This window comes from Rousettus aegyptiacus, unplaced genomic scaffold (genome assembly GCF_014176215.1).
Source record: "Rousettus aegyptiacus isolate mRouAeg1 unplaced genomic scaffold, mRouAeg1.p scaffold_m13_p_8, whole genome shotgun sequence".
Classification (NCBI taxonomy): domain Eukaryota; kingdom Metazoa; phylum Chordata; class Mammalia; order Chiroptera; family Pteropodidae; genus Rousettus; species Rousettus aegyptiacus.
This window is the reverse complement of record NW_023416311.1, coordinates 20692331-20709916: the sequence shown is the minus strand read 5'-3', so window position 1 is coordinate 20709916 and position 17586 is coordinate 20692331. Positions and strand designations below refer to the sequence as shown.

At 37.6% G+C, this 17586-nt stretch overlaps 1 protein-coding gene across 1 annotated transcript in view; it reads left to right on the top strand.

Moving 5' to 3' along the window:
• PSPH (phosphoserine phosphatase) overlaps nt 1–16801 on the top strand; it is a 43584-nt gene extending 26783 nt beyond the window's left edge. The window contains exons 2-6 of the mRNA XM_016138554.2: nt 11703–11861; nt 12556–12690; nt 13184–13329; nt 14278–14426; nt 16314–16801. Coding sequence (XP_015994040.2) covers nt 11722–11861; nt 12556–12690; nt 13184–13329; nt 14278–14426; nt 16314–16421 — 678 coding nt within the window. The 5' untranslated portion in view covers nt 11703–11721 and the 3' untranslated portion in view covers nt 16422–16801. The remainder of the gene's footprint in view (nt 1–11702; nt 11862–12555; nt 12691–13183; nt 13330–14277; nt 14427–16313) is intronic.
• Nucleotides 16802–17586: the final 785 nt, after the last annotated feature.

The window sequence follows — 17586 nt, the reverse complement described above, 5'->3', positions numbered from 1 at the left end:
TAGTGGGGAGAGTCAGTCGCTGGCCGGTTAATAAAGGCTCATAATTAATCTCAATTGGCTCCGTGGGTCTCAAATTTGAACACACCACAACAATAGTTAAAATGCAAATGGCCATGTTAAAAAAGTCTTTACCTTTTAGTAATATATACTGAAATATTCTTGTATGAGATGATGTGATTTAATTTGAGATCATGAGGGAAGGTGGATGTGTGTAGGTGTGATACAGTGATTTAGATTTATAATAAGGAACAAATTATTTGGTCTTTATCCCCATTTCTGGCAAGAGCTTCTAAAACCTTTGGAATTTCCTGTGATGAGAGTGAGCAACATGTCTCTTGTTGTAATGAGTTGACTTTTGGACTGTACCTAAGGAAGGGGGCTGTTTGCTCAGGGAACAAACCCAGTAATTTGAGGATTGGAACTTTCAGTCCCACCTCCCTTGATCTCACTGGAGGGGAGAGGGTCTGGAGATTTTTAGTCATCAATGGTAAATGATTTAATCACTCATGCTTTTATAGTGAAGCTGCCATAAAAATCCAAAAGGCAGAGTTTAGAGAGCTTTGGGGTTGGAGAATGTCTTACTTGGAGAGGGTGTGGAAGCTCTGTATCCTTCCCAAAGATCTTGCCTTATGCATGTCTTTTTTCTTGCTGTTCCTGAGTTATATGCTTTTATAATAAACTGGTGATTTAGTAAATAAAATGTTTCTCTGAGTTCTGTGAGCCACTCTAGTAAATTAATAGAACCCAAGAAGGGGGTTGTTGGGACCTCCAGCCTGTAGCCGGTAGGTTGGAAGAACAGGTGACAACTTAGACTTGCAGTTGGCATTAGAAGTGTGTGAGGGGGTCTGCCTTGGGTGACTGACCTTAAACCTGTGGAACCTGCTGCTTTCTCTGGGTAGATAGTGTCAAAAGTGAGTCGAATTGTAGGATACCCTGCTTGTGTTGGAGAATTGCTTAGATGTGCAGGAACCTCCCATCCATCATGTTGGAATTGGGTGTGGAACCTTTTTTTGTGGGGTTGTTGAGGAAGTAAGATTTGTTACAATTGTTGAAGCAGGATGATGAATACATGGAGTTCATGTATTCATTTCTCTATTTTTTTATGTATTTGAAATTTTTCACAATAAAAATTTTTTAAAAAATGGGTAGTTGTGTGTAACTCATGATTACATCATTTTGTTTATTCATTCAACTCTCAGAAAGTAATTGAGCATTTACTCAAAAGAGGCTGAAAATAGGTGTTTTGGAAATTTTGGAATCTTAGTTTAAACAGCTTCTTATCCAGGAGTGGAGGTGACATGCACATAAATAAGTTTAAGATAAGTTGGAATATTACAAATTTATTATATTAACATATTAAAAACAGATCTACATAAAGTACCACGGGAGTTCTGGGGAGAGATAGTGAAGATGGCATTTGAGCTTTGTCCATTCACTTAATTCAACAAATAATTGAGCCCTATGGTGTGCGAGGTACTGTTCTCAGCCCTAATGTTACTGGTGGGGTAATGTGAAATCCGGCGTCGCCCTAGCGGCATGGGGGAGGACAGTGGTGTTGTGTGTTGTCCCTCTGTTCATCAAATTCTTTGATGCAGCATAGAATTACAGGTTGACAAAATTTTAAAAAATTATTGAAAGTACTCTTTAGAAGGAGATGGGCCATGCTAAGGAAGGCTGCAGCCCTGTGGAATTTGAGAGGTGAAGAGATAAAACAAAGTACGCCCCAAGGGAGGAGCGGGTTTTTAGCAAGGAGAGCTGTAACAACTCAGAAATGGGAAGTAGATGGGAAGTCCTAGATGATCCCTATATGAGGTTACCTTAACGGACAGCTGGCTGCTATATAACACTTTGCTTACTGCACATGTGCTTACCCATAATTCAGTCTGTTATAATTTGATTCATGAACTTCCAGGTATAATTATAGTATTATAATGACAGCACAATGGATCTTAAATTGTGGGCAAATTAGGGTAGTACCTCCTGTGTGGGTGTTTGCAGCTGGTGTAGCCAGCAGCTTTTTTAGCCCTTGTGCTCTAGGATTTGGGTTAATCCTAAGGGAGGTGCTTCTGGGAGGTCCTTAAGGAAGGTCTTCAAGGGAAGTTTCTATGGTTACAGAGCTGGGCCTTCGTTTCTTTGGCTCATGCCTGACTAACTACTACTAAGGATCCAGCAGTGAACGAAGCTGATAAAGATCCTACTCTCGTGAAATTTACATACTAAAGAGAGCAGGTAGACAATATGTAATAAACATAAATACATTTTCTCATGTGTTAGGAGATGATAGATGTTACAGAAAAATTGAAAAGTACAGCATAATAAGGGAGATTAGTCATGTTGGGTATAATAATAGGGATGGGGAGGTTGGCTCACTGTCAGGGCTGGCTCACTGAAGAAGGTGAGATTTGGGCAAGCTCTTGATGAGAGACTTGGCCAAGTGGTTATCCAAATGAAGAGTATTCCCATTGAGAGCACAGTTGCCTGGTGTATTTGCAGAGCAGTAGGAGTATCAGTGATGAAGCAGAGTGAGTGAACGCGAGATGAGTAGGAAATAAGGTTAAACATGTAATGGGGAGAGTATAGGGGTAGTGCTGGTGAATTACAGAATTATAATTCTTTAGAATTATAGATAATTGTGAGAAGTTTAGCTTTTACTTTTAGTAAAATAAGGAGCCATTGAGGGATTTTGAGCTAGTGGTGTGACATGATTTGGCTTACAGCTTACAATGATTACTCTGGCTCTTGTATTGAGAACAAATACTGGGGTAGGGGACCTTTTAGGAGGCTATTGGTATAATCTTCACAAGAAGCATTAGAGAATTGGGCCAGAGTGATAGCAGTGGATGTGGTGAGAAGTGGTCAGATTTTGGTTAGATTTTAAAAGTAGCAGCAACAGAATTTCCTGAAAGATTGGATGTGGGATTTGAGAGAAAGAGAAATGTCAAGGGGACTTGCCATTAAGAGAGTAAAGTAAGGCTACAAGAATGGCAGTTTTGGTGGGGAAAGGAAGATCAGGAAGGAGTTCAATTTTGGACATGTTAAGTTTAGGTTGTTTACTAAACATCTGAATGGAGCTCCAGTAGGTAGTTGGAATTTAGAGTTCGGGAGAGAGAGAGACGGGGCTACAGATATATATTTGGGAGTTACTGTCATAGAGTTACTGTCATACATTTAAAGCCACGAGCCTCAATGAATTCATCTAGGGAGTGAGTATAGATAGAGAAGATCAAAGACAGACCATGTATAATTGCAACATTAAGAGAACAGAAGAGAATCAATCGGCAAAGGAGCTTAGTCTCAAAGAAGGGACAGTATGTGAACATGAGAAGGCATTCTTCTAAATTGAGGGATCAGTTTAAACAAGAGCATGATAGTAGAGGAAAAAAGCAGATTGTAGATAACCAGTAGCATCTGTGTTTCATATTTATGTATTTTTTTAACAGTTTTTTTTGTTGAAGCTTCATCCATATTTAGGTTGATAATGTTAGTGAAGAGTTTAAGATTTAACTAATTGGGATTCATCAATTTACCCTCTCTTTCTCCAGTAGTGAGTCTCCGATTAAACTCATGTTTCCTATTTGGAGGTCTTTTATTAAGGTCAGCAATTAAGGCCAGACAGTAAATATTTATGCTTTGCAGGCCATATAGTCTCTGTTGCAACTACTCAACTCATGTGTTGTAAACAGCTCTAGACATGTGAACAAATGAATGTGGCTATTTTCCAATAAAACTTTACTTATGGACAATGAATTTTGAGTTTCATGTAATTTTCTTGCATCTATAAAACAGAGTCACTATAATGGAGTTGGAGCTGCTATCTTAGGAGAACTGCCTTGCACATCTTATGTCTCAAACCTATGTTAAAACAGGGTAAGATAACCCTGGACCTAAGACAGCATTGCATCCCAAACATCTGTTTACAAAGATAACAAGAAATCAGATATTATGACTACTGGATTAATGACTACCAGACTGAAAACTAAAAACATTCTTTAGAATTAGCATCCCTATGTTAGCTTATCTGCTCCTATGGAAATTCCTTCCTTTTATTGATGTAATTATTGCCCTTCCCTTTCTCATAAATACTCCTTGACTTCTAATCAGGACACTATTTGGGTTTCTTTCTGAATCAGTGCTTCCAGAATAGCTATTCTTTTTTTTTTTTTTTCCACTTTTTTAAAATTTAATTTTATTATTAGTTTCAAGTATACAGTACATTGGTTACACATTTATATACCTATTCTTTTGGATATCAAATAAATGCTTGTTACCTCTCACTTTGGCCTTTATTTTTAAGTTGTATGTCACAAAATAATATTCTTCCATTGATTTTGTTTTCAACTATTTAAAATATAAAAACAGGACATACAAAAGCAGGCATCAGGCTGGATTTAGCTTACTGGCTATAAAAGACATTTTGTTCCACATCAGCTTTAAACTACCAAATGCATTGGTTAGAAATCAGTTGTGTAGTAGACTGACCAGCTCCTTTGAGTCTGTTTTCAGCTAATGCCTATTCTAAATATAGCTTATTTATATCATTTGTGTGGCCTTGTTCATGACACATTAGTCACTTTGATGGTTTAGGACATATCTAGGATCCTGGTCACCCCCAGGATTCTAGTCCAATGATTTTCTTTTTTTCTTTTTTTTTTTTTTCGTTAAATAAAAAGTTTATTGGGGTAACATTGGTTAATACAATCATATAATTTTCAGGGGTACATTATCATTTGACATCTGTATATTCTATTGTGTGTTCACCACCCGAAGTCCAGTTTCTTTTAGCTACCATATATTTGATCCCTTTTACCCACTTCACCCTCCCCCTCTTTCCCCTATATTTGACCCTCTTTTCCCTTCTACCTCCCCCTCCTCCCCCACTCCACTGGAAACCACTACTCTATAGTCCTCTGGTAACCACTAGTCTATAGTGCATGTCCATGAATCTCTGTTTGTTTGTCTTGCTCATTTATTACTTCTAGGTTTGTATCCCACATATAAGTGATATCATGTGGTTTTCAGCTTTTTCTGTCTGGCTTTTGGCTTAGCATGATTATCTTGAGGTCCATCTGTGTTGTCGCAAATGACAGTGTTTCATCTCTTCTTATGGCTGAGTAATATTCCATTGTATGTATGTACCATAGCTTCTTTAGTCAATCATCTATCGTAGGGCACTTTGGTTGCTTCCATATACTGGCCACTGTGAATAATGCTGCTATGAACATTGGTGTGCAAATATCTTTAGAGATATGAGTTTTCAAGTCTTTGGGGTAAATACCCAGTAGAGGGATTGTTGGATCATATGGTAAATCAATTCTTAGTTTTTTGAGGAAGCTCCATATTGTTTTCCATAGTGGCTGTACCAATTTTCAGTCCCACCAGCAGTGTATGAGGGTTCCTATTTCTCTGCATCCTCTCTAACATTTGTTATTACTTGTCCTGTTGATTATAGCCATTCTAACAGGGTGAGATGGTGTCTCATTGTGGTTTTGATTTTCATTTCCCTAAGAGCTAGCGATGTTGAGCATCTTTGCATATACTTGTTGGCCACTTGTATGTCCTCTGGGGAGAAGTGTCTGTTCAGGTCCACCACCACCCATTTTTTGATCAGATCATTTGTATTTTGATGCTATTGAGTTGTATGAGTTCTTTGTAAATTTTGGGTGTTAGCCCTTATTGGAGGTGTTGCTTACAAATATATTTTCCCATTCGGATGGTTGTCTCTTTACCTTGTTGATGGTTTTTTTTTTTTTTTTTTTTTTTTTTTTTTTTTTTTTGCTGAAAGCTTTTTAGCAGAAGCTTTTTAGTTTGATGTAGTCCCATTCATTTATTTTTGTGTTTACTTCTCTTGCCTTTGAGGTGGAAATCATAAAATCCTCTTTAAGTCTAAGGTCCTTGAGTTTAGTTCCTATGTTTTCCTCTATGCATTTTATTGTTTCAGGTCTTATATTCAGGTCCTTAATCCATTTTGAGTTACTTTGGTGTGTGGTGATAGCTCTAGTTTTGTTATTTTGCAGGTGGCTTTCTAGTTTTCCCAGAAACATTTATTGAAGAGGCTCTCCTTTCTCCACTGTATGTTTTTGGCTTTTTTGTCAAAAATTATTTGCACATATAAATGTGGGTTTACTTCTGGACTCTCGATTCTGTTCCACTGGTCTGTAAGTCAGTTTTACTGTCAATAGCTTGCTGTTTTGATTATTGTCACTTTGTACTATAATTTGAAGTCGGGCAGAGTGATGCCTTCAGACTCGTTCTTTTTTTCTCGGGATGGCTTAGGCAATTCAGGGCTTTCTGTGCTTCTGCATAAATCTGATAATTTTTTGTTTTACTTCTTTAATTTTGATGGGGATTGCATTAAATCTATATAATGCTTTAGGTAATATAATCATTTTAACTATGTGATTCTTCTAATCCAAGAACACAGAATATCTTTTCATTTCTTTGTATCTTCTATTTCTTTTAATAGGGTCTTGTAGTTTTCATTATATAGGTCCTTCACATGTGTTGTTAAATTTATTCCTAGGTATTTTATTCTTTTTGTTCAATTGCGAAAGGAATTATTTTTTCCACCTTCTTTTCTGACACTTCATTATTAGAGTATAGGAATGCTATGGATTTTTGAAAGTCGATTTTGTATTCAGAAACTTTACTGTATCTGCTTATTGTTTCTAGTAGTGTTCTTGTGGCATCCTTAGGATTTTCTATATAAAGAATCATGTCATCTGCAAATAGGGACAATTTGACTTCTTTGTTTCCTATATGGATGCCGTTTATATCTTTCTCTTGTCTGATTCCACTTGCTAGGACCTCCAATGTTATATTGAATAACAGTGGTGATAGTGGACAGCCTTGCCTTGTTCCTGATGTTAGAGAGAAGGTTTTTAGTTTTTCACCATTAAGTATAATGTTGGCTGAGGGTTTGTCATAGATGGCCTTTATTATGTTAAAGTACTTTCCTTCTATACCAATTTTGTAAAGTGTTTTGATCATAAATGGATGCTATATCTTGTCGAAGGCTTTTTCTGAATCTACTGATATGATCATAGGATTCTTATTTTTTAATTTCTTTCTGTGCTATATCACATTAATCTATTTGCACATGGTAACCATCTATGTGCCCCTGGGATGAAGCACACTTGATTGTGGTGTATAATCTTTTTAATATGTTGCTGTATCCGGTTTCCTAGTATCTTATTTAGGATTTTTGCGTCTGTGTTGATGAGAGATGTTGGTCTGTACTTATCTGTTTTTGTGTTATCCTTACCAGGTTTTGGTATCAGAGCAATATTGGCCTCATAAAATGAGTTGAGAAGTATTACCTCCTCTTCAAATTTCTGGAAGAGTTTGAGGAGAATAGGTATTAAATCTTCTTTGAATGTTTGGTAGAATTCACTGGTGAAACCATCGGTCCTGGACTTTTACTTTCTGGTAGGATTTGGTGATTGTTTCAATTTCCATACTGCTGATCGGTCTATTTCGATTTTTCAGATCTTGATTCAGTCTAGGAAGGTTGAATTTTTCTAAGTACTGGTCCATTTCTTCTAGGTTATTTAATTTGTTGTTATGTACTTTTTCATAGTATTCTTGTATGATCCTTTGTATTTCTGCGATGTCAGTCGTAATTTCTCCTTTTCATCCCTGATTTTGTTTCCTTGTGTGCGTTCTCTTTTTTCTTTAGTGAGTCTAGCCAGGAGTTTTTCAATTTTATTAACCTTCTCAAAGAACCAGCTCCTTGTTGCATTTACTTTTTCTATTTTTCTTTTGTTTTCAGTCTCATTTATTTCTGCTCTAATTTTGATGATTTCTTTCCTTCTGCTGACTTTAGGCTTCATTTGTTCTTCCTTTTCTAGTTTTTTAAGATGAGGTGTTAGGTTGTTTATTTGGGTTCGTTCTTGCTTTTGGATGTAGGCCTATAATGATATGAACTTTCCTCTTATGACCACTTTTGCCTGTCCCAAAAGTTTTGATATGTTGTAATATCATTATCACTTGTTTCTATGTATCTCTAGATCTCTGTTTTCATTTCTTCTCTGGCCCAGTTATTCTTCAGTAGCATGTTGTTTAATCTCCATGCATTTGTGGTTCTTCCTGATTTCTTTCTGCAGTTGATCTCTGGTTTCAAAGCATTAGGATCAGAGAATATAGTTGGCATGATTTCAACCCTCTTATATTTGTCGAGGCTATCTCTGTGTCCCAGTATGTGGTCGATTCTTGAGAATGTTCCATGTGTACTAGAGAAGAATGTATAAGCAGCTGTTTTGGGATGGAAAGCTCTGTAAATGTCAATTATGTCCAGTTGGTCTAATGCGTCATTCAAGGACGTTATTTATTAATATTCTGTTTGTATGATCTGTCCATATCAGACAGTGGAGTATTTAGGTCCCCTACTACGATGGCGTCTTGGTCCGTTTCTCCCTTTAGTTCTGCTGGTAATTGCTTTACATATTTTGGGGTTCTGTGATTGGGAGCATAGATATTAATGAGTGTTATGTCTTCTTGGTGCATGATTCACTTTATCATTATGAAGTGTCCCTCAGTATCTTTCTTAACCTTTTCTATTTTGAAGTCTGTTTCGTCTGAGGTTAGTACTGTTACTCCCACTTTTCTCTGAATGCATTCACTTGAAATCTCATTTTTCACCCTTTCACTTTGAGTGTATATATGTTTTTGGAGCTTAGATGTGTGTCCTAGAGGCAGCGTATGATTGGGTTTTGTTTTTTGATCCATTCTGCAACTCTGTGCCTTTTTGTTGGTGAGTTCAGTCCATTTACATTTAGGGCGATTATTGAAATGTGAGGTCTTCTTATAGCCATTTCATCTTTTGCTTTCTGGTAGCTCATTGTTTCCATTGCTTCTTTGTCCATGTGTTTCTGTTTTCTTTCCTTTGGTTGGCTTTTGTGGGTGTTGCCTCTGGTTCTTGTTTCATGTTATATATTTCATTTCTCAATCTTTGGTGTGTGGTTACCATTACAAACATGTAAAGGATAGTTTTATACACACACACACACACACACACACACACAGTTGTCTATTTTCTTCTGCGCGAGCCTTACCTCCTTTGTGCTTTGCGAATTTGGATCTTTGAACCCTCCTCTTTTCAGTCATTGTTGTCTCAGTTTGTCCCTATGTATGCTGAACATTCATTACTATCTTGTTATAACAATTCACTACTTATTATTATATAAGCCATAATAAGGGTTGCACTCCTCTGCTTCTATTTGCCTGAGAGTCACTTTACACCTAATTATGTCTTTTTGTTGTTGTTGTTGTTATTTTGTTTTAGGTGAGCTGCCCCTTTCAGTGTTTCCTGTAATGCAGGCCTCGTAGTGGAGAATTCCCTCAATTTTTGTGTGTCTGGAAAGGTCTTGATTTCACCTTCATATCTAAAGGAGAGCTTCGCTGGATTCATTATTCTAGGCTGGTAGTTCCTTTCACTTAATAGTTTAAATATTCGGTTCCATTCCTTTCTGGCTTGTAAGTAGGGTCTGTGCTGAGAAATCCAATGATAATCTAATGGGTTTACCTTTATATGTTACCGTTTTCTTCTCCCTGGCTGCCTTGAGAATTCTATCTTTGTCATTGATTTTTGATAATTTTAATACAATGCGTCTTGGTGAAGGCCTTTTTGGGTTGAGATAATTGGGTGTTCTGTTGACTTCTTGAATTCCAAGCTCCAGCCCATTCCTTAGATTTGGGAAGTTCTCATCAACTCTCTGTCTTTAAATGCTTTCTAATCCCTTCTCCTTATCTTCCCCTTCGAGAGTGCCCATTATTCTTATATCTCATCTCCTGATGGTATCAGCTAGTTCTTGTATTTCTCTTTCATTATTTTTTGTTCTTCGGTTTCTCTCTTCTTCCTGAAATTATTGATATGATTTGTTTTGGATCTCATTGAGCTTTTTCAGAAGTACCATCCTGAAGTCTCTGTCATTGAAGTCACACATTTCTATGTCTGTAAGCTTATTTTCTGGAGATTAGTTTCTTTCTTTCTGAGATGCCTTGTCACCTTGGTTGTTCATGGTGTTTAATGGACTATTTCTCTGCCTTGGCGGTAATGGAAGTGTATTCTGTTGTTTTCCCAGAAAGAAGATTTATTAAATAACAGTCTCTCTTTCGCCTGCTGCAAAGAAGGCGCTCTTCTTTTGGTTTCCAGTAGGTGGCATCTAAGCCTCTTGGAATCCTAGCAGTTTCAACAGCTTTAGCTCAGATTCCCCTGGGGCTCCTAGGTGATAGATGTTGGAGGATATGGGGGCAAGAGTCCCCTGGGTTGGGCGTTGGGGGGTGCAACTCAGCCCTTGTTTTGCAGCCTCCTCCAACAAAAATCAACTGTTGTTCCTCTGCAGTCCCGCCCACTTCTCCGCTTTTTGCCCTGATGATTGGGCCCTCTGGTGGGCGGAGTACAAGCCCCAGCGCTTCCAGGCAGGATGGTTCAGGAAAGTCACTGTGCCTTTATTGCTCTCCCTCCTCCTACATGGAGCGCTGGTGGCTAGAGAGACATTTTCTTTATTACTCCTAGTCCACCGTCCGACACCCGGGGTTCTGACCCGTGATAGCTCTTATGCACAGATCCCACGCTCAGACGTGCTGGTGTGCAGTTGAGTGTTTTTAGTTGAGTTTTAGATGTTCAACTTATTATTGTTTCAAGGGTGGAGATCTAGGGACGTCTCTCACTTTGCCATGTTTCCGCCGAATCACCCCAATGATTTTCTTAAAACATAAAATATCTCAAAACTCTGTCTTTCATATTTTCTGCAGTACTGTGGCCTCCCAGAGTTTCTTCCTGTGATGTTTCCTTTCCATTTTACTTCCCAGGGTCTTGACTTGAAGGTGTCATTCCTACAGGCTCTGTCCTCAGCCCTCTTCTTTCTCCCTTTTTTCACTCTGGTGACTTTCATCACGCCATGCCTTCAGTTACCATCTCTACACTGGTGGTAAATAACACATGCGTGTTTTTAACTCTTATCCCTCTTCTGAGGCATAAAGGCTTTCAATGTTTCCCATACTTAGCAGTTAAAATCGAAACACCTTAGCTTGACCCAACGTCCCACTAGTCTGATCTTGTGCACTGCCTGTCAGCTAGTCTGAGCCACTTGGCACCTTCCAGCACATTATCCATCATTTTTTCTCCTTATCTTTGGCCCCGCTTTTCCCTGTGACATCACTACCCTCTTTCCTTGCCTCCATTTATTTTCTTCCTTCCTACTCCCAACAGATGCCAAAATGATGCCCTGCCCTTTGAGAACCCACTCAGAGTGCCTCTTGCCTTTTAAGATTTAACTCAAATGCCTATGCCTCCTGGAAGTCCTGTTTCATAGACAAGATTAAACATTTTCTTTGTGTGCCCATAGTATCTTATCTACATTTCTATTTTTAGCACTTGCCTTATTGATATTATCAGGTCAGAAACAGTTGCATATTGATTGAACATCAAATATATTTACAAGTTGTTACCATCACTAGACTGATTTCCTAGAAGCAGTTTGGGTCCTGCTCATTTTTGTAACCAAGAGCCTGACATTTAGAAGGTGATTAATTTGTGTTAAAAAAATGAACGAATCCATGAGTATATTCTTATATGGGCTACACTAACTTTGATATAAATCAAAGTACTTTGGCATTATTAGGCAAAACTGGACCTTTTGTGATTGTATTTTGTGCCTTTAAATATGTTTATATATATATATTTTTTTTTTTTTGTGTGGTAGGAGGAAAATTCTTCTAAGGATGGTCTCCCACTCAGAGCTGAGGAAACTTTTCTGTTCAGCTGATGCAGTATGCTTTGATGTTGATAGCACAGTCATCAGAGAAGAAGGAATTGATGAGCTGGCCAAAATCTGTGGAGTTGAGGATGCTGTGTCAGAAATGTAGGGACAGTATCTGTTCACTTTATGAAATGATAAAGAATTGCAAAAGAGAGTGACTTTTAGATTACATGCAAGATCAGAGCCACAATTCTCTGATTTTAGTCCCTGTTTGTAAAACATGGGCACTAGGCTTTTTATTGAATCACTTAGAGCTGAAATTGGCAGTGCACATTATCTAATCATCCATTTTCACAAATATTTATGGCAAAAAAAAAAAAAACTGCTCTGACAAACAAATATGGATAAGATACTTTCTTAGCTTGGTTAGGGGAACAGTGAATATCACTAACCAAAGATGACCTGGGTGGGTTCTCCATGTGTCCAGTGTCATGGTTAAGAGTGTGGCCTTAGTGGTTTGCTGGAAAGCAAATTTTGGTTCAGAGTCTCTCAGTAGATGCCTGGATGAGAGCTCCTCCTACCTGCCTACCCTCCTTAGTGTTACTTGGCAGTCACCGGGTCATGGACCATTTTAGGTTCAGCTGCATGTGATAAAAGAAAGGTGATTCTTAAGCAAACCTTCAATAATTTGTTAGGCATCGCTCCCATACCATCATATTTTGTCACAGGGGCCTCTAGGCAGCACCTTCCTCTTGGGTAGACGTTGTGATGTACTGGGGAGGTTAGGCATGTAAACTTTGAGAACAGCTGACTTTGATGGCCTGATCGTTGGCTCGTTGTTGGATCTTTCTCCTAGGACACGGCGAGCCATGGGTGGGGCAGTGCCTTTCAAGGCTGCCCTCACAGAGCGCTTAGCTCTGATCCAGCCCTCCAGGGAACAGGTACAAAGACTCATAGCAGAGCATCCCCCACACCTGACCCCTGGTATAAGGTAAGAGGAGCCCTGGTCTGGGTATACTGTTTCTCTATTAGTACCTGCATTTTGGGGCATGTTCTCCTGAGAGTATCTCACTATTACTTTAAAGATCCCTTCTGTGTGGTTCTTTAGGCACTTATAAAAGTTTTTATCTGGCTAGTTGATGCTATCCCTTTCTGCCTTCTTTCTTTTCCTAGGGAGAGCCTAAGCCTCCTCTTTATCTTGTGTTTCTAAGTCTAAGGGCAGAATAGCGTTGTGGAGTGGTCTCCTATAGCAGTCAAGCCCCACCCATTAATTTATAAGTGCATTTAGAAAAACATAGGTAAAACATTAATTCACCAGGCAATATACCTTGTCTGATGTACCTTGGGCAAATGCATTCAAGAGAAAAAATAGATTTATATTTTAGTTTCTTTTTCATATTTCATGTTTTCCCTTTTGTATTATTAATCAGTGTTTGGTATTATATATACATATACATATATACATATTTTGTTTTGTTTTGCAGGGAGCTGGTAAGTTACCTACAAGAGCGAAATGTTCAGGTTTTCCTAATATCTGGTGGCTTTAGGAGCATTGTAGAGCATGTCGCTTCAAAGCTCAATATCCCATTGACCAATGTATTTGCCAATAAGCTGAAATTCTACTTCAATGGTAAGATATTTCCCTTTCTTCTCAGTTTTATTTTTCAATATTCTAGGTAATGTCTCTTGGAATGCAAGGAGACATCAGGATAAAATTTTGAGATACAGGATTCTGTTCACTGATGTCTTTTGCCCCTTGGTATTCTGTACTCTGCAAAACAGACTTAGGTCATCATCTTTCCTAGCTTTAGTATCCATAAAATCTATTAGTATGTAACATGTAGTAAAATGTTCATTTCTATGTAAAATTCACATGGTTATTTTGTTATGCATTATATTTCAATTTTATGAGAGCTCTCATATATTTGAACCTACTTAAACTCAGGAAAGAGAGTTAATTTGTTAGTAAGTCATTGTGCTGTAGTTGCCTTTGGAGATGCCTCCTGGCTCCTTTCAGGACCATCAGAGGGCCACAGCTGTAGTTTTCTATTATTTCAAGATGTCTCCAGTTACATCAAGGGGTGGCTGACATTCTTAAAACCAAATAATATTAAATGTGTTAACAGAACACTTTTGAACAGTCTATAGATAGAGATCATTAAAAAAAAAAAGAAATAGAGCAATGATTATTGTGGTAATTACTGTAAGAATGGAAATAATCAAATATAAGTTGGAATCTCTTCTTAGATGAAATTATATATTAACTTATTTTAAATTTAATATATTACTATTTCATGGTGTTCTGCAACCTTAACAATGTTTGAGAATTACTGGAAGCTTAGAAGATAAAACTATTTACTCCAAGGTGTTTATGACCTAAAGCAGTAACCTTGCATTTATAATTTAAAATCTTGTTTATTCTGAGGAATAGGTATCGAAGTCCAGGCTTTGTCACTCTACTGAGGGCCATTTTTAGCTTTCTCAGTGACATTTAAGTGAGGATATGATCTATGTGTAAAGCTGACCATACCGTTCTAATTCTTTGGATCTTTAATACTGTTTTAACTGCAATTTTAAGGTGAATATGCAGGTTTTGATGAGATGCAGCCAACAGCTGAATCTGGTGGGAAAGGAAAAGTTATTAAACTTTTAAAGGAAAAATTTCATTTTAAGAAAATACTCATGATTGGAGATGGAGCCACAGACATGGAAGCCTGTCCTCCTGCTGTATGTATTAAGCATAATAATTTTTTTCCAGTTTACTTTTGTTTTAAACAGCTGATTTGGAATTCAATAAGATTTATGAGAGTTAAACAATCAAAAATCTAAATATTATTGTAAGATAAAAAACAATAAAACAAAACAAATTCAGTCTCAATATGTAAACTGAGAACTGAGGCTCATGGAGGTTCGATAATGTGCCCATATTATAGCATTTTATTCTTCTAAATTAATGTTGTTTCTGAGACCAGCAGGAAAAAAATGCTGTATAGCAAGTGTCCTAAATATCAGATGTGTTCATGCCTTTATCATTTCTTAAGAAAAACTGGATAAAAAATATAGTGGTGAACTTTTTTATTACCTAGCTTCCTGAGATCTAAAAAGAGTAATTACTTTTGTAAATGATTAATCAAACGTGGTTTTAGAATCTTTTTGGATTCTTTTAACATTACTTGCATCAGTTTAAGATAACACCTTCTTAGGTGATTTATAATCAACATTGGGGCTGATTAAGTAATGGGCACCGGGATAGTTTAATGAAGAGTACATAGACATCAAATGTAGAGTTCTTTCAGGGAGCTCTCAATCCCATTGTCGAGATGTGGAAAAATTATATAATTTACATTCCAAAATTATAAATAGTCTAACCAAACCAAGAGAAAGTGGCGTGTACACAGGTGTGTAGTCCTTGGAAGGTGGTCAGAGGAATCTGTGACCTAAAGGAAGGTTAGCAGCCACCTCAAGAAGGCCTGGTGGGGCTTAGGAGAAGTTTTCAGATGGAGGGGAAGTAGCAGAGCAGAGTGGGATGTATTAGGCACAGTCCTGGGCTGGTCAGTGGGCAAAAACCAGCAGGAATGGGTGTAAGCAACCACTGAAGACCCCACACTTCACCTGACACTTTGGCGTTACTTTTAGGTCATAGGAAGCCCTAGAAGGCTTCTGGAGAGAGAAGGAATGAGTCAGATGTGGTAGGAACTGAGTTGGCGCTGGCATGTAGAAAGGGCTACCACAGAGGCAAGAAGCTCAGTTAGGAGACTAAATTTAATTAGAAGGTGAGAATCTAGGTGTATTTTTCCCCCTTGTGTGGTATGAAAAGTCAAATGAAGAGAAAGGACAAGTAAGAGAATTTTGTACTTTCAATTTAGTATATATCATGTCTATATCCTGGCAGAAAAAGAGAAAATAGCATTTTAAAAGACTTAGAAAAGGGCCTTCATCTGACCATCCTGATCTCAGACTTCCAGCCTCTCAATCTGTGAGAAATAAATTTCTGTTGTTCATAGAAAAAAGATTATTGAGTGAAAGAAGGTATCACTTAATACAAATTAAAGAAACAATGTAACTTTAAATAATTTTAATGATGAAAGTTGGAGTGCCGCCAACGGTTATTGGCGTCATCTCCTCCAGCCCAGGATACCACACCTCCCTGAGTAAGAGGTCCCTCAAGTTCACCTAGAACACCAGTAGGGAGATTCCTGCTCTGGTTCTGATTCCGGGCCCCAGTGGAGTTCCATGGCACCACAGGCTTCTCTTTGACCTTACAGCATTCAAATTTCCTGGACTGAAGGTAATTGCTGCACATTTAGGAACTCAGGCATTTACCATCTGATGTGATTTTATCTTTGAACGATTTCCTTGGTTTTAAGAGGGCTTCAATTCTTTTGAAGCCCACAACGTCCAGGTGAATGGATCTGCAGCAGTGGTGCACTTACTCATTCACAGGGCAGTGGGAGACCCACAAGGAGCCCTGGAGGCACCATGGGTGAGACTGGGATGACCTTTCTTTATATCGACAGTTTATTCATCCAAACAATACTTACTGCCCTATGCTGCTGCCGTATCATTTATTTCAAAAAACATTTCTTTCTCTCTCTCTCTTTTTTTTCTTCTTAGGATGTTTTCATTGGATTTGGAGGAAATGTAATCAGGCAGCAAGTAAAGGACAATGCAGAATGGTACATCACTGATTTTGTAGAGCTTTTAGGAGAACTGGAAGAATGATCGATTTTTATATAGTTCACAACTTCAGATTAATTTTTTAAAGTTATACGGTTTGATGCTGTTCGCTTGCCATTGCCAATTACAATTTAATGGATACATTTGGTACTAATTATCTGTGGTTCTAAATAAACTACAGTTAGGCCTTCTAGAAAATTGGTTTTTCAAACTGCAGTTCCAGTATTATTATGACCATTAATTACCTGGAGAGTTTTATCACCTGTTCTTTACGTATTTTCCTAGCTTTATTTTATTTGAAGCTTTTTAAATGTGGATAGTAAATTAAACACCTTCTCTGTTGAAAATATAGATTAGGCAGCTTAAGTGAATATTCTTTTTCCCTTTGGTATATAAATAAAAGTTTATCCTGGTATCAGAACCGATTTTTGGACTTTTCATTTCTGCCTATCATGTATTTCAGTAGCCAATATTTCAAGTACCTTATGTGTCTGAGTAGAAACAACCTCAAGGCAAAAACCCAAGGAACTATGTGGCGGTCCCTCTGAGCACAGGGCAAAGAGCTTGTCACAATGTACCTGCCACTTGGCCCCACCCACTGCCACACTGAGTGAAGCTCTGGGCCAGAAGGGTGGAAGTGCTTTTATTACCTTTTGGAATTTGTCATATAGGGAATTGTTACAAAGGCTTCTTAAAAAATAACAATGGAGCCTTAAAAGTTTTGACCTTTAAAAATGCATATTTGATAACCACATGAAGTAAAAGAACAAAATACAAGTTTCATCCCAGATGAAGGTCAGCGCACTCACTTTCCCCTAAATGAATTAACTCATTTCCTGTCAGCATTAATTTAATTTTACACAAACACACTCTTTGAGGCTGTAGTAGCAAATCTGACTGGTTTTCAATGTGAAAATAAAATATAAAAACTGTTCTTGGAGTTATTTCTAAACAGAACTTGTCTCTAATCCCAATGTAACAGAAATATATACATAAATAGGATTTATTAAATCAATCTAACACTATTTGAGATTGATGTTAACATCATGCATTTGACATTTTCAATGATCAAGAATTACTATATTTTGTAAATGGAAATACCACTACTAAAAACAGAATGCTATAAACAGAATGATGTCATTTGTTTCTGAAAACTATTGATATACTAGAGTGATGCGAAAATAATCACTAAAGCGAAATATTTCATGGC